Raw genomic sequence first — 24,760 nt, 5'->3', positions numbered from 1 at the left:
ATGGTCATCAACTCTTAATTCCAGAGATATTTATTGAATTCAAATTGCACCATCTGCCACGACAGGATTTGAACCCAGCTCCCCTGAACATTATCTGGGTCTCTAGATTAATAGCCCAGCAATAATACCACCAGGCCATTGCCACCCCAGGAGTGTGTCAGGTTCTGGTTGCCCTCTTAGAGGAAGAATATTATTCAGCTGGAGGGTGATCAGAAAAGATTTGCCAGGAATGGAGGGCTTGAGTTATAAGGATAGATTGGATAGGCTGGGACTTCTTTCACTGGAGCGCAGGAGGTTGAGGGGGTGACCTCAGAGTGGTTTATAAAATCCTGAGCGGCCATAGATAAGGTGAATGACAGGTATCTTTTCTCTAGATTGGGGCACTTCAAGACTAGGGAGCATGGTGAGAGGAGAAAGATTTGAAAAAGACATGAGGGGCAACTTCTTTATATACAGAGTGTGGCTGAATGAACTGTCAGAGGAAGTGGTGGATACAGGTACGATTACAACATTTAAAAGATATTTAAATAAGTATGTTAATAAGGAATGGTTGGAGGGATATGTGCCAAGCACAGGCAGGTGGGACTAGTGTAGTTTGGGATTATGATCAACATAGACTAGTTGGACTGAAGGTTTGCTTCCTGCTGTACGACTGTATGACATGGTAGTGAGAGTGCTAAAGCATAACGCGTGGCTGGCACCCAAGTATTGAGTGTTTTCTGTGTAGCTAAGTACTAACATTAACACCTCCTTCAGTTAGAGTAGAGCTATATGTTTTAGATTTCCAAATAGACAGTAGACTATGTAGATGTTCAAGAGAAGAGTCCATACCAGTGTAAACTACAAAAAGGACCAACCAGTTTATGTGCTCCCTTTCTCTAACTCATTAAGCTCAGACATAAAGAAGCCAGCTTCCAGATATACATGCTTTATGAAGAAATAAAATAATCTCATAGATTGTATTCTAAACTCACCAATCTTGAATGATGCTTTATTGCCTAAAAATATGTACATTTAATTTTTTTTGGTAACCCCTTCCCCAATTTCTCTCCATCCTTCAGCAGGTAATCTTATAATCAACATCATTCTTGAATTAGGAAGGAGCATACACCATCATTTCTCTCCACTACCATTCTCCCCGGACTCCTCCCAGTCTTCAGCCCCTTCACTCTCACACTGAGCCTGGTTTAAAAGACAGCAATAAATCTGTCCTAAATTAACCCCTCTCTTACGTGACCTCCCACTAAATGGGGAAGAACCATCTCACCTCATTCCACCTCAACATTTTACTGCACATCAAAGCACCTCATTGGGTAAATCCCAAATTTGGAAGGAGAGGGGTGTGAGGGGGAATCATGGACTTGATGTGCCCATGGTCCACTGCTCCCCTGAATCAGCAGGGCAGCCTGCCTCATGCTGCAGTGCATTGTGGCGTACCCACATTGCCAGCAAATCTGGCATAGCTAAAGCTTGGGTGTTGCCATAAGATTGGTTACTTACTTAGCGACCAGCTCAGAATGCTGAGCAGTGAAAGCTGCTGTAGGTTATTCTTTAGGGTGCTAATGGGTGAATGAGGTGTGGGGAGCAAGGACGGAAGGTTTTGCCATTGTTCAGACCACATTCTACAAGTTACTTTCATTGTTTCGACCATAAGCGGTCGAAGAATACAATAGTGGACCTTTGATACACCTGACCAGTTCATCATTTCACATTCTTCTTCTCATCACTGTAGCAGATAAAACAAGGGTACACCATCCTCGGATACATAACAATTAGAAAGTCTCTCAGGATAAGGAACTTAAAAGCTGGAAAGTATAATGTTTGGAAACAGAAACACAGTGGAGTATATTTGCTAACCACAGTTGAAATCTGCATTGCAGCATAGCTTCATCAAACCTGCCATCGTCCAATAGCGTGGAGCTATTTAAGAGATACATGACCTCAGTCCCTCCCCCTGCCCTTTAAATAGAAGAGTTTCATTCTGCTGTGCTGGGTGGAACAGAATTAAAAAGATCTGCTTCAATCTCATTATAGCGATGAGCTTCCAAGAGATTTAGCTGAGCTTCTTCAAAAAGCCCTTGGCTTTGACAACAAAGGTGATTCCAGCGGGGCACTGCTCTCCTTTGAAAATTCGCCCTGCTTGTTCAAGCCCTGTGTTTGTCAGCCTTCCTGTTTGCGTTCCTGAACATCATTGTAATTTCTTCTGTCACCATCTTCTGCCAGTCTTCCCTGTGGAAAGAACCAAAAGGGGAGAAGAAAATGAAACCAGAATAAACTACTGCATTCAGAAACCAGGGCATAATACGTCACAGGGGCTGTAAACTGGAATTAAAATGGAACATGCTGGAAATATTCAGCAAGATTGTGTAGAGAGAAACATGACTGGCACTCCTGCATAAGGAATGGCTAGCATCTTTGGACTGATCAAATTGTCACACTAGTACTTTTGGTTTTTCTCCCTTCCATAGGGATTTTCAACGGGGTACCCATCCCATTCCTGCATTTCTACCTTGGCCCCTTCTCTACCCGCTCAGTGTTCCCAGCTTCCATAATTTACTGGACCATTATTCCAACTATTTCCCATTATGATCTTGTCACCAGGCATTCCAATTCTTTCCCTTTCAGCACATTGCTGGGACCGTGCCAGTGGCCTAGTTCACTTCTCAATCACCCTTACCTTTCCCCTGCAGCCACCCGTGCAAGCAGAGCAGATACAATACCATCCCTTCCTCCCTCCCTATCATGCAAGTCCTTCCTGGTAATATAGGCAATTGTACTGTCCCTACTGCACATAGGGCGATCTCCTGGACAGCGAGCACCCCGAGCACAAGTTTCATGATTAGATCACCAAACTATCTCCGAAATTCCCATTACTCACCACTTAAATTCTCCATCCCAACCTCCCACTAACCTCACAGCCAAACACTGAGGTGGAAAGGTTATGAGAACTGAAAGTTGAGAAATCACCAGGTCCATGGCCCAGGCCAGGTGAGGAGTGGATGGAGGTGTTTGGGAGAAATATTGTATATCTGGTCCTGTGATTTCAGACCTCCCCTTTACCGGGATAGGTTGAGTTGGATCCAAGGATAGTGAAGGAAATACGGCTGGAATTTATGAGTCAGTGGCCATAGCCCTTCAGGCACACAGGGGTGGAGAAAAGAAAATATTGGCCCTTTGTTAAAAAAAAGTGTAAAGTTAAACCCTGTTTCACTCGGGCACAAGGGAAGCTATGAGAAATGGAAGTCTGCTGATTATTACTTGGATTCATTGACAAAAGCAAACATGGAGATTTTAAAGACAAAAATGTGCTTCACTCACTCTTATATGAGGTATTAGAGGAGGTTGGCGAGGGGTTGATGTGGTGGACTTAGCCCACAAAGCACGCTTGCCAGCAATGGCGAGCTCGCTGAGCCAGATTGAGCACCTCCTGCTGGTGGGTTTGAAAATTGGAGGTGGGGAATCAGTCCAGCAGTTGACCTAACCACCACCTATCTCTGAGCTGTCAGAAATTCTACAGCGGATAATTTTTAGGGAGGGATATGGACTCCCTGTTGTAGGAAAATGTTGAAAAAAGGTAATAAAACTCTTTGAAAGTGGTGCCACTCTTGGATGTTACATATCAATACAAATCCCCCACTATCAACATCCTAAGGTTATCATTGACCTGAAACTCAACTGGACTAACCACATAAACATAGTGGCTACAACAGCAGGGCAAAGGCTAGGAACACTGTGGCAAGTAACTCACCTCCTGACTCCCCAGTGCCTGTCCCACCATCTACAAGGCACAAGTCAGGAGTGTGATGGAATACTCCCCACTTGCCTGGATGAGTGCAGCTCCAACAACACTCAAGAAGCTTGACACCATCCAGGACAAAGCAGTCTGTTTGATTGGGACTTGATCCACAAGCATCCACTCCCTCTATCACTGACACTCAGTAGCAGCAGTGTGTGCTATCTACAGAATGCACTGCAGAAATCCACTAAAGATCCTCACACAGCACCTTCCAAACCCACAACCACTTCTATATTGAAGGACAAGGGCAGCAAATGCATGGAAATACCAACACCCCCAAGTTCCTCTCCAAGTCACTCAATATCTTAACTTGGAAATGTATCACCGTTCCTTCATTGTCGTTGGGTCAATATCCTAGAATTCCCTCCCTAAGGGTATTGTGAGTCAACCACAGCAGGTCAACTGCATTGGTTCAAGAAAGCAGCTCACCACCACCTTCTCAAGGGGGCAACTAGGAATGGCAAGAAATGCTGGCCCAGCCAATGACACCCACATCCCACAAAATGAATAAAAGAAAACAATACATTTCACATGGCACAAGACAGAAAGAGGAATTAACCCAGAAGTAACCAGAAACTCTCCCATTGCTACCACAGCACAAAGCATCACAGTTTACAGAGAAAGGAAAGGAAATGCAATGAAAACCAAAAAAAAAAAATTCCATTATACACATTGCAAATATTCACATGCACCAGTATCACACTACCTCAGTTACTCCTTCACTGCAAAGAGCTGCTGTGCTTTTACCCTTCTGTCCTCTGCAATGTCATCCAGTTGTAAACCGTGACCATTAATTCTGTGGAAAATATTTAGGCAGCTGCAATAACTATTGTACAGTTGCATCCAATCATGGGACTCCCATCAGATATATGGGTCGACCAGCGTGGTGAATAAGGCAACAAAGTGTGGAGCTGGATGAACACGGCAGGTCAAGCAGCATCTCAGGAGCACAAAAGCTGATGTTTCGGGCCTAGACCCTTCATCAGAGAGGCGGATGGGGTGAGGGTTCTGGAATAAATAGGGAGAGAGAGGGAGGCGGACCGAAGATGGAGAGAAAACAGGATAGGTGGAGAGGAGAGTATAGGTGGGGAGGTAGGGCGGGGATAGGTCAGTCCAGGGAAGACAGACAGGTCGAGGAGGCGGGATGAGGTGGTAGGTAGGAAATGGAGGTGCGGCTTGAGGTGGGAGGAAGGGATGGTTGAGAGGAAGAACAGGTTAGGGAAGCAGAGGCAGGCTGGACTGGTTTTGTGATGCAGTGGGGGGAGGGGAAGAACTGGGCTGGTTTTGGGATGCAGTAGGGGAAGGGGAGATTTTGAAGCTTGTGAAGTCTACATTGATACCATTGGGCTGCAGGGTTCCCAAGCGGAATATGAGTTGCTGTTCCTGCAACCTTTGGGTCCTTTCAGCTATCATGCCCACACCTCTGCTTTGCTAATGTCTCAAACTTCAGTCAGTCAAATACCCTCTCAACCTGCAAAGCTGAGATTCATAGGTTTGAAATCTCATTGCAATGCTCAAGCACCTTACTGAGGTTGGCATTCCAGTGTCATACTGAGGCAGTGCTGCATTGTCTGAAGTACTGTCAGTGGGATGGAATGTTACTAGTATCCATCATTGTTAGTATATCTTTTGGATGAGTTTTGCTACTACTTAGAAAGAAAACAGCAAGACAGCTCTAACCTCTGTCTTGGGCAATAGTTATCCCTCAACCAGATAAGCCAATAAACCCAAAATCTGGTCTTTTATCATTTGCTTTTATTTTGGGAGCTGGCTGTGTGCGTATTAGATTAGATTAGATCAGATTCTCTACAGTGTGGAAGCAGGCCCTTTGGCCCAACAAGTCCAAACCGCCCCTTGCAGCATCCCACCCAGGCCCATCCCCCTATAACCCACACACCTCTGAACACTACGGCCGATTTAGCATGGCTGATCCACCTAGCCTGCACATCTTTGGACTGTTGTTGTATTTCCTACATGACAGAGATCGCACTAAGATTTACAGTTATGTTCCTGCTGCATCTCCATGTCAAAAATAGCTCAACCTATCATGTCTTGTCATGCTGTGTAAATTGTGTGTTCCTGACCCGAGTTTGGTTTCTTGACCTGAACATTGCAGGATAAAACAGCTTTGACTTAACAATGCTTAACCCACAGAGCTACAATACTGTCCGTGGAAGTAATCACCCAGTGGTATCACCACTAGGCTGTTGAGCCCTGTTACTATCCTGGGGACCAGGGTTCAAAGCTAGCCTTGGCATCAAGGGAATTTGAATTCAATTTTTTAAAATATCTGGAATTAAGAGTCTAATGATGACATTGGAACCATTGCCAGACCTGAAGCAATGTGGTTGACTCTCAACTTGCCTCTGGGCAGCCAGGGATCAGCAACAAATGCTGGCCCTAGCCAGCGACACCCAAGCCCTATGAATGGGAAATTGAACTAACAATTTAAATCTATAAAATCTAGAGAACATAGCATGAGGACGTTATTTGACCCTGTTAACCCACTCTATCCTTTGACTAGAACACAGCTGATCTCCTACATCACTGCCATTTTCTCACATTATCCTGTAATGCTTTTAATATCTAAAAATCTGCACTACCTGTGTCTGTCTTGAATATAGTCAGTGATTGACCCTCCACAACCTTCTGGTGGAGGAGATCTCAGACGTATATTCCACCCACCGAGTGAAAAGAAAATTCCTCCTCATTTCAGCCTTTATTGGTCAACCACTTAGTCTGAAACAGAGTTCCCTGGTCTTACTGTCCAGCTGGGGGAAACACCGTTTGCTCATTGACAATAGTATGCAATGTCAACTTTGAACAAACCACACACCAAATGAAGAAGCAACTTGTGGTGTGTACACTGTCTAGGGTGTCCGAAAGAACTTGTGGTGTGTACACTGTCTAGGGTGTCCGAAAGAACTTGTGGTGTGTACACTGTCTAGGGTGTCCGAAAGAACTTTATAGGCAATAAAATATTTTAGAACGTAGTCACAGTTACATTATGGAGAGAACATCCTGCAATTTGGAGAGAGCAAACTCTGACAAACATCAATGAGATAAAAGAATACATGATCTTTTATTTAAAATTTATCTTGATAGAGGCATAAATATTGGCCAGGACAGAGGAAGGATTTAAAATGGGAACTGTGTGATCTGGTACTTCAACTGAAAGAGTGGACAGTGACTGGGGTTAACATCTCATCCAAAAGACAGCACCCCTGGTCGTGCAGCATTCCCTCAATATTGCCCTGAGGGAGTCAGCCTGAGTTACGTGCTCAGATCTTTGGAGTGAGATTTGAATCCATACTCCTTGGAGGTTAGTGTGTAACCACTGGCCAGCTGACTGGTGCTGGTCAATTGCCCATCTATCATGGTGTCTAGTTTACTTTCCCACAAGGCAGATGCTGCCCCAAGCAGAGGATACATTTGGCACTGGGTATGAAATGTATCATCTTTAATTGTGTGTTCAACCAACCCTTCCAGCAGTTAACCACATCGACAAGATTTCAAGTCAGAGACTTGGGGCTACAGCACATAAGTGTGGCATCCTTGGCAGTAGTTTGGGATCATTGGGTCTTCCACTACTCCAGTGTACTAGAAAATAAAAGGCTGAATTGGTAATACATCTACCTTCATTTAAAGTCTAATGAAAACTGTCTTAGATTTGTGCAGCGGTTTTGACTACTTTCCTGCCACACTCTCTTTCCACCATAAGGTGAGTATGGAGTTTGCATTAATGGGCATCAGAAACTTTGATTCGAAAGCCATCGGATGACTACCTGGATAAAAATAGTGTACAAAGGGTGTGGCACTAGGCAACAATGTTTGTTTGAAGAGCAGCACACAATGGCTTGAATGGCCAACTGTGATTCATGGTTGGAAACCAAATGGGCACCACACCAACTACAATTTCAAGATGCTTTCACTCCCAGTGAAAGCTGCTGTTCATTCACAGTGTTCTCTAAAATGTACCCATGGTCACCAAAGGCAACTTCATTTCAGCCTCAATCATTAAGAGACATAAGAGCAGTTGGCCATTCAGCCCATTGAGCTTAATCTTTCCATCTTTTGCTCTGTTCTTTAGAACTTCTCATCTCCATCAGTGACTTGCTTTGATTTACTATTCCTCGGGTTAACCTGAATTTAAACACAAAGCCCATGTAGTCTTTCCAAACCACCAGGTGCATTCAGCTTTCTCTCACCTCAAAGATCTTGCTGTTTTATGACAAGATAATGACATTCTTTGTAACTGCTCTTCATGTTGCCTTGCCTGCTCTGTCATTGCCTGGCACGTGATGACCATGTGAGAGCATCTTGGGCTACTGCTAAAGGCAATGGGCCCAACTAAGTAGAAACCATTCCAGAGATGAACCACCTCCATGTGATTTCACACTCTATCCTTTCAGGAATGGGTCTAAATGTCTCCTGAATTCTTTTCAATTGCAGATCAAAACAATAGCAAACAGAACAGTATTATTCTTCTCTTAATCCTTGGGTGTTAACAGAATGAGAGATTTTCTCCCACTCTGCTCTGCTCCGCACCCACAGCAGCATGGGGGCTCAGTGATTGGCACTGCTGCCTCACAACACCACGGACCCAGGTTCGATTCCTTCCCCTGTCTCTGTAGAGTTTTCACATTCTCCCTGTGTCTGTGTGGGTTTCCTCTGGGTGCTCTGGTTTTCTCCTACAACCCAAAGAAGGGCAGTTTAGGTGGATTGCCATGTTAAATTGCATGTGGTGTCCAGGCATGTGTGCACTAAGTGGATTAGCCATAGGAAATGCAAGATTTCAAGGATAGGTTAGGGAGCTGGGGCTGGGTCTGGGTCTGGGTCAGATGTTCTTTGGGGGGTCAGCGTGGAGTTGATGGGCCAAATAGCCAGTTTCCACACTGTAGGCATTCTATAATTCCTTCACCTGCCAAAGGACAAGAGCAAGCTGACATTGTAGGTGCGCAATTGATGTGGATACAAATGTCCTCTATGGCACTCAATCAATTCCAATGCATCCAGGCTTTTATAAACATCAACAAAAGCATACACTGAATACAATGCTGAGATGGGAATCCATACTGGCAGCCTCTAGGTGGAAGAGGGGTCCCCAAGTCTGAAAGATTCCGTTGGAATCCCTTCATCAGAAATCTCAGTAACCAAAAATCTGCCCAGTTCATACTGCAACATTGTGCCATTCGACATTTCGTGATAGCTTTCAACTCAGAAGAGTGTCTCCTATCCTATTTTTGAGATCTCCTTACCCTGGTTTGATTGCTGGAGGCTCAGGTAAAGGAGCAGTAAAGTCATCTTTTCCGATAAGCCAATAGGTTTCTTCTACGCCTTTTCCCTGAAATAAGAACAAAGTCCGGATTTCCCACTGACTTAGCACAAGAACAGACCTTAGGAAATTGACTTGCATTAAGAGTTAAGCAGAGATCTGTCATGAACCTTTTCATTAGCTGAAACTGCTCCAACAACAAAACTTGCACTGAAATAGTTAGTTTTAAGAAGCATATGCAAAGATATTTCACAGGAGCGCATTGAGTTAGTCAAAGAATGAGACTTTTAAAAAAAAATTCGTTCACGGTATGTGGGAGTTGCTAAATGGACCAGCATTTATTGCCCATCCCTAATTACCCAAAGGGCAATTTACAGGCAGGCATATTGCTCTGGGTCTGGAGTCACATGTAGGCCAAACCAGGTAAGAACAGCAGTGTCCTTCCTTAAATGTGAACCATTTAAGGAAGGACACTGCTGTTCTTACCTGGCAAGTTTTTAACTACAACCAACAATTCTTTCACAGCCATCATTAGGCACTGGAGTCCTGGCTTTTATTCCAGAACATTGCCTCGGTCATCGTAACAACATTAGGCCATCATCTCCCCCGTTAAAAAAGGTGATTAACCACTTGGTCATAGAGGCCGATTTTAACTAGCCCTTTGAAAGAGAGTAATGGCGGGATGACCTGGTGGCTCAGTAGTTAGAATAGTTACCTCACAGCACTGGGGACGTAGGTTCAATCCCAACCTTGGGTGACTGCCTGTGTGTGGTTTGTACCTTTTCCCCATGTCTGTGAGGGTTTCCTCTCACAGTCCAAAGATGTGCAAACTTGGTGAATTAGCCATCAGGACTGCAGGAATAGGGTAGGGGTCTGGGTCTGGTTGGGATGACTGGGTCTAGTTGACCACTTTGGAGGGTTGGCGTGGACTTGATGGGCCAAGTGGCCTGTTTCCACACTGTAAGGAAGTGATTCTATGAAATGTTTCGCAAGAGAACAAAGGGACAAAAAGGTTGAAGACACAACCATTAACTTTAGTGTAAAGGGTTAAGTCAGACCATGTGATATGCTAATAAGAGCAAACATCATCACAGGTAGTGAAGTAACATAACATGCTCTTTCTCTCCCATCAACGTTGAAATGCTAACTTTGCTTTCCTCCATGGGTTTCCAATCTCCACAGTTTGTTGTTGCTGCAGATTGTGTGAAGTGTATCATAGTTTGCATCTTTTAGGAGTAAATGAATGAAATTTGAAGAAGAGATAAATGCAGGGAGAAGTTTCAGGCTGCTCCAGTAAACAGCGGGTATGAACAAAATAGGCTGTAACATTCTGAGACATATAAACAAAAGATGCCAGAAATACTGAGAAGTTCAGAAAGCGTCTGTGCAGAGAAACAGAGTGATTCAAGCTTTCAACATTCTATGTTCTTCTCCTGATCCCATCTGGGCCAAGCATTGGTATAATCTGTAGATGTGTTTATTCAGTGAAAACGCTGTAAAATTGGGTCAGAGTGGGTTTGTTGGGCCGAAGGGCTCATTTCCACACTGTAGGGATTCTATGAAGTCTATGAAGTAATCAGCACTGTATAATTGAGTGTAAACTATGAACGTGTTTTGCTAACTATGTATAATCTGTAAGTATTCTTAGAACCACGGAGGCCCCACAATAGAATAAAAGGCATTGAAGAATATGGTTACTCCACACTGTTCCAGTTAAGGATCCAGAACCTTACAACAGGCTAAAAAGCCTCCTTTCATGCTATGATTTCATTATTGGACAATTGTGCTGGTTAAATGATAATATAAGTGTTGAACAATTTATTAGGTGCTATATTTTCTTGCTTTTCTGCCATTTCCACTTATGAGTTTGTGTTTCAAAGGAAAATCGGACGTAACCAATATTGATGCAAAAATACTTGAGTCAAAATTTTCCATCCTTTGCTCATCAGGACAAATGCAAGAATGCCAAATTTCAAATAATCACAATTTATACTAAAGGAGCAATGCATGCAGATTATTTGAGGCATTGCCTTGAAGAAATCAACAGGACATTTGGCCCCTCAAGCCCAAGGTAATTTTTTTTAAGAAGTTCAAGGCTTGAATATATCCCAGAGATAGTAAGAACTGCTGATGCCAGAGTCAGAGATAACACAGTGTGGAGCTGGAGGAACACAGCAGGCCAGGCAGCATCAGAGGAACAGGAAAGCTGACGTTGCAGGTCAGGACCCTCCTTCATTTTCTGAAGAAGGGTCCCAACCCGAAACATCAGATTTCCTCGAATGTATCCTGTTTGTTTACAGAGAACAATTTCTACTTTTTTGAATGGCTGTCAGTTTTAGCAGATGTAAATGAGTCAGATTGCACACCCAACTGATTAGCTCTCATTGATTGTTAACGGAGGTAATAGTGCACTCGGGATTATTCAGCAAGTATTGTCTAATCACAGAATAAGATCAAGCAGTAGATGTCATGTTCTGGGTTTTGTAAATGCAGGAAGGTTGACTACAGTCTGTACTCTACCCATTACAAACAACTGAAAGAATATTGTTATCAATAAGCACTGCTACAACAGCAGTCACTGAAAGAGATAAATGTCTATTTGGAAATCCAAGCTCCCCGGATGGATCTAAGACACCTGCTGCTCATTGATGGTGCTGGTCTCTTTTACATGAAAATTGAGGGGTTTTCTTTTATGAATAACAAGGTCTGTAGCTGGTACCTTAGTACTGCAGACAGCTGCAGGTAGCAGAAAATTGCTCAATCCTCAACATGCACATTACCCACTTTGAGAAGTGAAATACATTGTAATTCCTGGGGCTCACTAAGATGCAATGTTTGCAACTTGTGGAGAAATGATTTCCCTCACCTTCAGCTCGGTTTTCCCTCGAACCTGTATTCGATAACCTTCATTTAAACTCTGGAGTATCCTCACAGTGGACTGATTGACATGAATTCGATAAGCTGCAATGTAGAAACATGGGTGTTTGATCACAATTAAATAGCGAGCAACAAATACTCTTCTTCTTACAAGACTCTCGAAAGAAAGAAACTGCATTTATATAGCATCTTTTTGTGGGAACTCAAGTCATCCCAAAGAACTCCACAGCCACAGTGAGGTACTGTGTGCAGCGTGGTCACCATTGTACGTGGCAACCAGTTTTGTAGAAAACATGGAGAGAAATGAGCTTAAAGAGCAAACAGTTCATTTTAATGCTGCCGGATGAGGGATAATTATTGACTTGTAGACCACCTTCTAGAACCCTTCCCCACCAACTTTGCTCTGAAATAATGCCATGGGATCTTGTACATGCTCTCGAAAGGGCAGGCAGGGTGTTTGTTTAATGTGTCTGCTGTGAAATAAACCAGACTTTGCAATGACTGCATTTGCTAAAGATATCAATGTATCAGTTGGGCTTTTGTGACAGTCTGCCCAATCCATGGCTGGGTTTTACTGATTACAACTTTTTTTACAGCTAGAATTTTTCTGGAAAGTAGGATTGGAGCTCACATTCTCTGAATTGTTTGTTTAGTAATGTGACCACAACACTACCTTAGCTCGATCGTGATGGACCAGAGCTCTCCCATTAATCTTCTTTATCATAGTATTTCCGAATGAATGATGATGAATGAATGGTGATGAAATTTTTAGGTCGCGGTCTTATGTTTTGATTGGCAAGTTATTTCCCCGATATGAACCATTGATCTCAACATGGTCCCAATGGCCCACACTCACTCATAGTAGACTCCACTCATTTACGATGACTCCCACATATTTCTAACAGAGCCCACTCATTCCCAATAGCCCCCACTCATTCTTCATGGCCCACACCCATTCCCAAGAGACCCACTTATTTCCAATGACTCCCACACATTTCCGATGGATTCCATTCATTCCCAATACTCCCAGTTATTTTGAATAGCCTGTACCCATTTCCAATATATTTTCAATACCTACCCAGCCATTCACATTGGCCCCTGCTCACTCCCAAAGGTTCCCACTCATTCCCAATGGCTCCCACTCATTTGCAATGTTCCCCTTGCGTTCTCAGTAGCCTCTACTCACACCCCAGCCACCAGTCGGGAACAGAAGTGCTCCCTTGTCTTTAAGGGACAGATGTTTGTAGAAATCTGGGAAAACTTTATTAAAACTTCATTAAAAATGGCATGCGGATGCTGATGCAGAAATCCTGTCCCATTTCTGACTGATCCAATTTTTTTCTCAGAGGGATTTGAATTGTGGCACAATTCACACAGAACAGAACTGCTAATTCCGCAGGGCCAAATGAACTTGGCACTAAGTTCAAACACAGCCACTTTAGTTCGTCCAAGGGAATTAAACTGCAGTGTAGGAGTTGTGAACCAATGGGGTTGACATAAATATTTGAATGGGCAGATACGCTCAGTTTAATTGCCATGATCAAAAATGTGTTTTAAATCCTCTGCTCTTTAAACATGAAACAACAACAAACTAGATTCATCAGTAGACTTAAATAACATTACAGTCCATTTGGTATAGGTTGATCCTCGTTGAGGGAATTCCAAGATTGTGGCCCAGCTATATTTCCAAGTCAAGATGGGGAATAGTTTAGGGAGAAACTTGCAGGTAATGTTGTTTGTATCTATCTATTGTTCTTGTTCCTGTAAATGGTAGTGGACATTGATTTGGAAGGGGTCACCTACTTGAACATCTGATCTGTGAGCTAGAAGTGGAGGAATGGGAATAATTAGATAGCTGTTTCACTGAATGGCCTCCTTGTACATATATGAACCTACTGATACAAACGAGAAAACAAGATGTCTGATGGAAGGGGTGAAAACATGTTTAAAGTGAGAATAATAATCAGAATAAAACTCTCCCCATCTCACTCTTTCTTTGGCAGCATCAGACATTATTCTTACTCATAGAATGAAATCCCTACAGTTTGGAAGCAGGAGTTTTGGCCCATCAAGCCCATACCACCCTTCCGAAGTGTATCCCACCCATACCCCTACCTCCTACCCCTCAAACCACCTACTCTATTCCTATAATCCTACGTTTCCCATGGCTAATCCACCTGGTCTGCACACCCCTGGACATGACGGGACAATTTAGCGTGGCCAATCACCCAACATGTACATCTTTGGATGTGGATCTTTAGTGGGAGGAAACCCGGACCAGTTGGAGGAATTGCAGACACGGGGAGAATGTGCAAACTCCACACAGCCGCATGAGGGCCTTGGTGCCTTCGCCCCACCCCCCCCCATCCCCGATAGACTCAATAGTACTTACGCAGGCCTGTAGATTCCATGCGTGAAGCTGTATTGATTGTATCTCCAAAAAGACAATATCTGGGCATGGTGAGTCCCACAACTCCTGCCACACATGGCCCTGTAAGGGAGGCAAGATGGGAAAGGATGGAAGTCTTTGTTACCTTTGTGAAGGCCGCACTCTGAGCAAGCAAGGCTAGGACCACAATGTCTAGATCTGGTGGCCTTGAAGAACTTGTTTCCCACTCAATCCTTGTGTTAAAAGAGGTAACTGTGGAATTTTGTACAAGGCAGCTCACGTGAAAATGAATTAAGGCCTTCCAATTCTTTTGTAACACCTTTAAACTCTCAGGACGTTGCAAAGCTTTTTACCGCAAGTGGAATATCATTGAATTGTAATCACTTCTGTAGTATGGAAAACCCAGCAGCTAATTTATACACAGCAAGCAGCCACAAACAGCCGCGAGGTAGGAATTTTAAATCTACTCTTTTAGGATGCTCTTTAGAGCATAAAGATTGACCAGAACATCTGCTCTCCAAGATTGTATCATGGGGTCTTTCATATCCATTTGAGAGGGCATATGGGGTTTCAACTTAATGAGGAATTGATACTGATCAAGATGCAACACTCAAATAAGAGCAAAACACTAAGTGCTGGGTATCTGAAATTGGAAGTGCAGGTGCTAGAGCAATTCAACTGGTCTGGCAGTGGAGACAGAAATAGAATTAATGTTTTGAGTATTGAGAAGTATCATAGAATTCATAGAATCCCTACAGTGTGGAAACAGGCCATTTGGCCCTAGAGGTCCACAATGCCTCTCTGAAGAGCATCCCAACCAGACCCATTACCCTAACCCTGCATTTCCCATGCCCAACGCACCTAACCTATCCCTGGGCACTATGGGCAATTTAGCATGGCCAATCCACCTACTCTGCACATCTTTGGATTGTGGGAGGAAACTGGAGCACCTGGAGGAAAACCATGCAGACATGGGGAGAAACTTCACACAGACAGTTGCCTGAGGCTGGAATTGAACCTGGGTCCCTGGTGCTGTGAGGCAGCAGTGCTATTACTGAGACACCATACTGCCCCACCTGCCCCCCCTGCCCACACACACACACACATGCACGCACGCACGCATGCACGCACACGCACGCACACACACATGCACGCACGCACACACACACACATACACACACACGCCTCCGTGCCCTCATTAAGTCTGTTTCTCACTCCACAGATACTGCCGGTCCTGCTGAGTTTCTCCAGCACTTTGTGTTTTTATGATATTCCAGTCCTCCATCAGTGCTAGCACTAGCAGCCCAGAATTTATATTCATGTTTCCAAAGTAGCATTTGAATGCGTGAACTTTAAATTGAGAGATCTGAGTCCTATGCAACAGTTCCCTGAGTAAATGAAAGATTTAGCGGGATATAGGACAAATGCAGGCAAGTGGGATTAGTTTAATTTGGGAACATGGTCAGCATGGACGATTCGTACCGAAGGGTCTGTATCCATGCTGTCTGACTCATGGACTCTGTAAATGACAATAAATTTTGACTCTTATTGAAACTAGATTTTCACTTGATTTTTATCCCAACCAAGACATAAACTGAGATTTTTGCTTTCATTTTAACTCGAGTTGGGATTATTCCATTTGTGGTGTACGAGAATGGTGTGGTGAGGCCAAGGAGAGATTTTAACTTGCAACCCTCAATTCCATATCCAGCCCTGCACTTCCACGTAAACTCACCATTGGACAGTGACTGCCCGGAGGATGGGAATGAAAATTCAGACATTATCATGACTTTTTTCTTTAGTTGTTCACAGGATGAGGGCATCGTTGGCTAGGCCAGCTTTTACCTCCCATCCCTAATTGCCCAGAGGGCAGTTAAGAGTTAACCATGTTGCTGTGAGTCTAGAGTCACATGTAGGCCAGACCAGGTAAGGTTGGCAGTTTCCTTCCCTAAAGGACGTTAGTGAGCCAGATGGGTTTTTCCTGAAAATCAACAATGGATTTGTGGTCATCATTAGATTTTTAATTCCAGATATTTATTGAATTCAAATTCCACCATCTTCTGTGATGGGATTTGAACCCTGCTCCCCAAAACATTATCTGAGTCTCTGGATTAACAATCCAGTCCAGCAATTATACCACTAGACCATTCTCTCCCCGATTCCAAGGGACATGGGAGTCCTGAGGCCCATAAATTGCGAGCGGGGAAGGACGGCTAGCCCAGAGAGTACACTTGCCCCCACGCCTCCTCCCTCACCCCCATCCCAGGCCCAAAAATGACTTTCCACATTAAGCAGAGGTTCACTTGCACATCTGCCAATGTGGTATACTGTATCCATTGTACCCGGTGTGGCTTCCTCTACATTGGGGAAACCAAGCAGAGGCTTGGGGACCGCTTTGCAGAACACCTCCACTCGGTTCGCAATAAACAACTGCACCTCCCAGTCATGAACCATTTTAACTCCCCCTCCCATTCTTCAGATGACATGTCCATCATGGGCCTCCTACAGTGCCACAAGGATGCCACCCGAAGGTTGCAGGAACAGCAACTCATATTCTGCTTGGGAACCCTGCAGCCCAATGGTATCAATGTGGACTTCACCAGCTTCAAAATCTCCCCTTCCCCCACTGCATCCCAAAACCAGCCCAGCCTGTCTCTGCTTCCCTAACCTGTTCTTCCTCTCACCCATCCCTTCCTCCCACCCCAAGCCGCACCTCCATTTCCTACCTACTAACCTCATCCCACCTCCTTGACCTGCCCATCTTCCCTGGACTGACCTATCCCCTCCCTACCTCCCCACCTATACTCTCCTCTCCACCTATCTTCTTTTCTCTCCATCTTCAGTCCGCCTCCCCCTCTCTCCAGTTATTATCTCTTATACCAGTTCTATCTCTCCATCCCCCTCTCTGATAAAGGGTCTAGACCCGAAACTTCAGCTTTTTTGCTCCTGAGATGCTGCTTGGCCTGCTGTGTTCATCCAGCCTCACACTTTATTACTTTAGCCCAGAGACTGTTGGGATTGGAGTGTAGGCATAGAAGGTGCAAGGTTGCCCTGTGAGGTTTAGGGAAGTAAGTCTGCACCCCCGGGTCATAAGGACATTACCACACATTGCTGTTGATATGAAACGCTCATCAAAACTCAGGATGTCACAAAACCGTTTACAGTCAATGGAATACTTTTAATGTACAAGATACCCAGTGACCAACTTGTACACAGCAAGCTCCCATAAACAGAGACAAGAATTTCCTGACTGACGCTGTGAAGTTGTCCCTGCTATCTCTTAATTCTGACCACTCCTACCTCAAAGGATCATGAATCCTCAGTCTTTGAGTATATACAACGCAAACTGATACTTCTGTTTTGTAAATCGACGATTAGTGGATATTGGGATAACGCAGGAAGATGGAGCTCAGGTGAATTCTAGACCAAACTCAAGGGGCTGAAATGTGCACTCCTGCTGCCAGATGTCAGGTCAAAATAAAAGATAGGGACTTAATTCCATAATTAACTATTGAACGGGAGTCCAATAGTTAGGGGATGCACTTTATGCAGTAAAACTGTGTGAAAAAGGAGTGGGAAAGGCGCCCCCCCCCGGCCATTTTCATTTCCCCTCTGGTGGAATATAGATGGCGGTTAGTTGTGGAGATATTGGGGGGTAGCAGAGATAAAATCAATACTTGCAGAATCACAGACTTATTGTGGTGTTGAATGGGGCCATTCAGCCCATTCGTGTCTGCACCAGCTCTTTGAATGACAATTATGATTTAACACTGTTCTCTGACCATTCTCTGAAACCTTGAACATCGTTCCTATTCAAGTAATCATTGATTGCCCTCTTGTATTTCATTTTGTTATATTATTCACTATCAATATTATTTATTTTTACTTAACATTGATGTCCTGTTCTACTCAGTAGGATTCCGAAATTTATTCCTGAGAAAGTTTCTCCCAGGATAGTAATAACTCAGGCATCACCTTGTCAAACAGCTCTGAGTAGATGCACTCACCTGAATGCATCCCTATCCTTATCCTGATGGGCACATCAGGCATGTGTCTCATTTTGAAGGTACCCACTGAGCTGAGGATGGCCAAGGACATATTGGCTATCTCAGCAGCATGCTTATTGCCATTTCTTTTTGGGAGACCTGATGCCACCATGTAAGCGTCACCAATGGTTTCGACCTGAAAGCAATCAAAGGAAATATCAGCATTTATATAATGATCCAGCAGACCACAAATGACTCGTTTATTCCCAAGTGTTACCATGTCATCATTAGCAGCCAAGTCTTCAGCTACATCGTGCACCTAAGCTCTGGAATTTCATGCCACCCCCACCCCTGACCTCTCTCAACCACCCGATCTCCCTCTGTCTGTCTCTGACTCTCCCTCTCTCACTCACTCTCTCTTTCACTCTCTTGTCTCTCTCCTCTTTTAAGTAGTTATGGTGGTGAGCTATCTTCTCGGACCATTGCAGTCCACAGACCTGGTATGGCTAAGGACACTGCCACCAATGGGAGAAAGATGGTAAGTGGAGAATGGAGTTGGAGGAATGGGGGCTGGAGGAAGTTATGGGGATAGACTGATGGGGAGCGTCTGAAAACAAGAACCTGTGCATTCAGAGACCATTATAGGTCACCAGGCACGGGGGTAAATGGGCTATGATTTGCACTGGACCTTTGGATGAGCTCAAATTTAGGGTGTGAGGTGAGGCAGGAAAACATGAGAAAAGCTCAGTGTAGAGAAGTACGGTGGCCATTTTGTGGTTTTATGATGATATAACAATAACTAAAGCAATGAAGACTAAGAAGAAGAAGTAAATGGTCTGTGCAGGAGATAGATGTACTTACCCAGAGATGAAGAACATACTGCAATGTCATTGAAGGAATTTTCAAGAATTATAAAGAGAGACTCAAGCAGTCAGAACTTTGCGTGCTTCATTGAAAAGCAGGAAATTTAAGAGTGATCTTTAAATTGAGGCATTATTGGTTAATTATGTGGATGAAAATCGTGTGCAAGGGTGTTCAGAAAAGACAGGAGATTGGCATAAGGCCATGATGTACATTGAGTGAACTGGCACAGGCACAATGGGCCAAATGGTTTCCTGCTGTGCCATTACAACTGTGATTGATAAATTGCTCCCACTGGTTTTCCACATCCTAAACAGAATTTAAGATAATCATTAAAAAGAAATACAGGAAAAATTCCTTTACAGGGTGATTAAAATGGGTAAGTGCAAGTTTGGAGAGGGAATTTGAGAGTTGCTTGAAAGAAACAAGATTAAACAAAGTGAGGAGGAGAGTAAAATGGTGAGATTAAAGCATCAGAAATATCAAAACAAACTTAATCTGTTCACAGCCTGCTTGAGCACCAGAATGTTCTATACAGATAAATTTCTCAGCTCAGAATCCTGAACCTTCTTAGCACCTAATGCTAACCTTCACCCTCACCCTTGCCCTCACCCTTGCCCTATGCCTATCCCTAACCCAAACCCTATCCCTATCCCTAACCCTACCGTGTACAATCTCTCTTGGCAGCAAACACCACTTCACCAGAGGCTCTTCTGCTGAAGACAGATAAGGAGACCACCAGAGAGATTGACCAAACCTGTGGTGTTGGAAACTGCACCAAAATCTCACAGGTAAAATGCTGGGGAGGGGTGTGGAGTTGGGAGAAGGAGCTGGGATGGGGGAACAGAATAGGGCTAATTGCTTGAATCATTTAAGGAAAAAAAATTACATTCATACGGTACCTTTAACAGTCTCAAGATGTTTCAAGCAGAGTGTGGTGCGTGTATGGAATGAGCTGCCTGGGGAAGTGGTGGAGGCTGGTACAATTACAACATTTAAAAGGCATCTGGATGGGTATATGAATAGGAAGGGTTTAGAGGGATATGGGCCAAATGCTGGCAAATGGGACGAGGTTAATTTAGGATATCTGGTCAGCATAGACAAATTGGACCAAAAGGTCAGTTTCTGTGCTGTATCTCTATGACTATATGTCCCAAAGTGTAATTTTTAAAAAAATTAACCTGTTTTTCCATTCAGTGATGTTCTTACATGTTTCTGGAGCAGTGGGACTTGAACCTGGACCCCCCGGTCCAAGGAAAGGGTACTACCTCTGTGCCACAACAGTGCTCAAAGTGCTTAATAGCCAATAAAATACTTTTGAATTGGCACCACTGATGTACGGCAAGAAACACAGCAGTCAATCTGTGCAGCACTCAGGGCTTTTTTTACATTTATTTATTCATTTTGTGGGATGTGGGCATTGCTGACTGGTCAGCATTCATTGCCCATCCCTAGTTGCCCTCGAGAAGGTGGCGATGAGCTGCCTTCTCGAACCACTGCACTGTTGATTCGGGGTTGATCCGCAATGCTGATGGGGACGGAACTCCAGGATTTTGACCCAGCGACAGTGTACAAACGATGATATATTTCCAAGTCAGAGCGATGAGTGGCTTGGAGGGGAACTTGTAGGTGGTGATGTTGCAATATATTTTGTGATCATCGAGTGGATCATTTGATTTCAGTAGTCCTAAGGAATAAATATCAGATCGGTGAACCAGAGGACTCCAGTGCTGTTCCAAAATAGTAGTTGGGGATTTTTTTCTAACGTATGTCAGTGCGTGTGGATGGGCCTTAACTGAATGTCTCATCCAGAAGATGACATCTCTGATAGCGCCACACTGCCTCAGTACATTATTTAAAGGTTTCATTCATGAATCCAATCTATCACTGGCTAAGCCCAGCATTTATTGCCTAAAATTAGTTAGAAGTCTACTTCTTGTGTTTGGAGTTGTCCTTCCCTAAAGGCTGTTGCTGAACCAGACGGATTTTCCTCCCAACATATTGGCATGGTAATCATATGTCCATTAATTCCAGAATTTCTAATTCCAATTCCACCATCTGCCATGGCAGAGATTTGAACGCAGAACCCAAAGCATTACCTGGATCCCTGGTCTAGTAATAAGAACCACCAGGACGCCACCACCCCCCTCTGCTGAGAATCTCAAAGTCAGAAATCACATAACACCAGGTTTGAGTCCAACTGGTTTGTTTGAAATCATGAGCTTTGGGTGCGCTCCGAAAGCTTGTGATTCCAAATAAACCCATTAGACTATAACCTGGTGTCGCGTAACTTCTGACTATGTCCACGCCAGCCCAACAGCAGCATCTGCACATCAAGACAACCTCAATGCGCATCACATTCCCTCTCCAAACTTGCATTTCTCCATTTCATTCACTTTTTCCCTATCTTTCTTTTTAAAGATATTCTCAAATTCAGTCCTCGCGCGAACAGTTGGGAACAAATAACAATTGTAATGGCATAGGAGGCCATTCGGCCCATTGTGCTTGCAGCAGCCCATTCAATGTACACCATTACCTAGTGCTTGCACCTTATTACTCAAAAGCAGGCATGCTAGCCACTGAGCAAGACAGTCTGAGAGGCAGCACTAACAGGGTTGGCTTTTCTTTCATTCTTAACCACGTTGACATTCCTGACTCATCTGCAGCCGGAGGAATTCTTACCTTGTAAACATCGTGATTGCCTAAAACAGCATCGAACAAAGTGTAGAGGTCATTCAAGAGGTCAATGACCTGTATGGGCTCACTCAATGCTGATATGGTGGTGAAGCCAACAATGTCACTAAAGTAGATGGTCACCTGGTCAAAATATTCAGGCTCCACATTCCCACCCACTTTCAAAGCTTCAGCAACAGACCTAGATGAAAAAGAAAGGGGGAGCATTGAAAAGTAACGTGGTGATATACAATTACTACCCTGTGCTTTTGCAAGGGGAAATCTAATTGTTAGTTTTGTTTCTGATGATGTGTCATTGGATTCAAGGCAACTCTGTTCCTTTCTCTACAAATGCTATCAGGCTTGCCAAGTTTCTCCAGCAGCTTCTGCTTTTGTTTCAGATCTCCATTTCCTTGTTTTATGCTAGTTTTCCAATACTTATACATTTGTTCATTCAGGGCATGAGGGCGTCGCTGGCTAGACAGCATTTATTGCCCCCTCCCTAGTTGCCCAGAGGGCAGTTCAGAGTCAACCACATTGCTGTGGGTCTGGAGTCACATGTAGGCCAGAGCAGGTAAGGATGGCAGTTTCCTTCCCTAAAAGACATTAGCGAACCAGATGGGTTTTTCCTGACTGTTGGCAATGGGTTCATGGTCATTATTAGATTCTTAGTTCCAGGTATTTTATTGAATGCAAATTCCACCATCTGCCGTGGTGGAGTTCAAACGTGGGTCCCCAGAACGTTATCTGGGTGTCTGGATTAACAATCCAGCGATAATACCACTAAGCCATTGCCCTCCCAGTGGGATTATGAAACTAATGTATCATTAAAATAAACCCATTCTTGTGTCAGTTTCCCCACCTATTCTAAAATGAGCTGGGAAGCTGGATTAAAAAATATCAAGTGGGGGAGAAAGGAACAGACGTATCAGACTGGAAATGTTAACTCAATTTCTCTACTTTTCACAGAAGTTGCTCAGTTTCTCCAGCACATCCTTTTATTGTCAATAGCATTTCTGGAATCTTCAAAGAAGCATTGAGAGTAACAGTACACTCAAGTACACCTCCATCAGCACTGGCAACGTCCATGGGAAACCTCAGCTCGAGCTGTTAGACGGTGTAATTTACTCACGGAGGCAACATCTGCGACAGAAGTTTCTCTGTTTTCTGTTTCTCAACCTCTAGTTCTTCAGTACGCTCACGGATCAAATCCTCGAGATTACTGGAGTACTGTTCAAGCATCCGAAGCATTGAGTCAATGATGTTTGTCTTCTTCCCCTTGTTTATGGTTTTGAACTGCAGGGGAGACAGCAAGGAGCCCGTCAGATACCCATTCCCCAGTACAGTGATTAGAAAGGCAAGGTTTGCATTTATCTGGCTCTTTTCACAGCCTCAGGATAAGCTTGAACTCATTACACCCAACGGGGTGTGTCTTGAAGTCTAGACCCTGTTGCGTTGTTGGAAAACGTGGCAATTGATTGGCACACAGGAAGCTTCTCCAAACAATAATTGGGTATTGATCTGCCAACAGGAACATGCAAATAGAAGCATTCCTAACAAAAAGTTTATTTGATACATTTGTTGTGTGGTTCCTGAGGCTAAGTCTGCAACCATTGCTTACTGTTGGTGGAAAGCAAGAATACACATTTACTCAAGAAGCCCAGTGGAACTTTGGGGGTTCTCTCAAGGGCTGTTGGGTATAAAGGACTTGAAATTATGCTTTAGTTATTTAATGTTCTTTTTTCATTATTCATAGGATGTGGGCATCATTAGCAAGACCTGCAATTATTATGAATCACAAATTTCCCTTGAGAAGGAGATGGTGGGATGTCTTCTTGAAACAAAAGCTGAGCAGTTTGCTAGATGATTTCAGAGGGCATTTGAGAGTCAGCCGCATTGCTGTCAGTCTGGAGTCACCTGTCATGTCACACCATGTGTATAATTGACTCTCTACAGTATGGAAGCAGGCCATTTTTTGTTTAAGAGAGATCACAAGGCAGAGGTGTTGAGCAGTCTGGGGTAAACAGCTTAGGAGACCTTGGGTTTTAGTTTAACAGCCTGAATGCGTGTGACCAGCTCTCGCAGATTGGGAATTCTGGTTAGCATCAGAAGCTTTTGGGGATCTGTATGTAGTTGGAAGCTTCAGTGAATATCTCCTGGCTGCTACTCATTCTGAATTTTCTCTTGATGATTTTTCCTCATGAATTGAAGAGCTGTATGTCAGAATCTGTGTCTGAATTATCCATTTTTGCCAAGGGATGTACAAATGAGATGTTACTATTTTAGAACAGTTAATTAGTAATAGTTACAGTATCAATTATTCTGTTAAGTTTCCAATCGAGTTAAGTTATTCTAAATTCCTCTTTGTTTAGTAGTATTTTAACTACAGTGTGTGAATAAATTGCGTTTTACTGAACATCGATTAGTTTAACCAGTTGCATTGCATCTGGAACAGAAAAAGTTAGGGCCTAGCCTATCTTCTCAAAATATTTTGATGGGGTATGGTCTGGTCCACAACAAGTCCTATGTTCTGGCTCTGTCACCCCAGGGAATATAAATTCCCTTGAATGATGTTGGGGCTGAAAGGTTTGAATTATGAGAATAGTTTGCGCAGACTAAATTTGTATTCTCTAACTTGAGGTGTTTAAAATGATTTAAGAATTCTATAAAAGATCTGATGCAGAAGTTCCAGAGCAGCAGGCATAATCTAAAAATGGAGCCAAGCTGTTAACATCAAGCGCACAAAAAGAAGTGGAAATTGAAAACTCATTCTGCCTTTAAAAAGCTGTTGAGGTTGCAATACTAAAATTTATAGATTTTTGTTCACTAAAGAGATTGAGGGCATGGAGACGAGGAGTTTAGATAGAGGTCAAGTAGCAGAATTGCGTAGCCAAACAGGCTCA

General features: G+C 43.6%; 1 protein-coding gene across 3 annotated transcripts in view; it reads right to left on the bottom strand.

Annotated features, from left to right (window-relative positions):
- Positions 1-126: 126 nt before the first annotated feature.
- The window catches only part of gucy2f (guanylate cyclase 2F, retinal), a 72,957-nt gene continuing 48,323 nt past the window's right edge, over positions 127-24,760 (bottom strand). The window contains exons 12-18 of one of the 3 annotated variants that reach the window (XM_059646834.1): positions 22,990-23,153; positions 21,867-22,059; positions 18,345-18,519; positions 14,341-14,439; positions 11,938-12,032; positions 9,055-9,140; positions 127-2,229 (exon numbers count right to left, since the gene is read on the bottom strand). In XM_059646834.1, the coding sequence (XP_059502817.1) occupies positions 2,145-2,229; positions 9,055-9,140; positions 11,938-12,032; positions 14,341-14,439; positions 18,345-18,519; positions 21,867-22,059; positions 22,990-23,153 (897 nt within the window). In that variant the 3' untranslated portion in view covers positions 127-2,144. The remainder of the gene's footprint in view (positions 2,230-9,054; positions 9,141-11,937; positions 12,033-14,340; positions 14,440-18,344; positions 18,520-21,866; positions 22,060-22,989; positions 23,154-24,760) is intronic. The other 2 variants (XM_048532100.2, XM_048532102.2) reach the window with 2 other exon arrangements.

The sequence above is a fragment of the Stegostoma tigrinum genome, chromosome 6 (genome assembly GCF_030684315.1).
Source record: "Stegostoma tigrinum isolate sSteTig4 chromosome 6, sSteTig4.hap1, whole genome shotgun sequence".
NCBI lineage: Eukaryota > Metazoa > Chordata > Chondrichthyes > Orectolobiformes > Stegostomatidae > Stegostoma > Stegostoma tigrinum.
The sequence above is the reverse complement of the archived record's forward strand: the minus strand, read 5'-3'. Positions and strand labels throughout refer to the sequence as shown.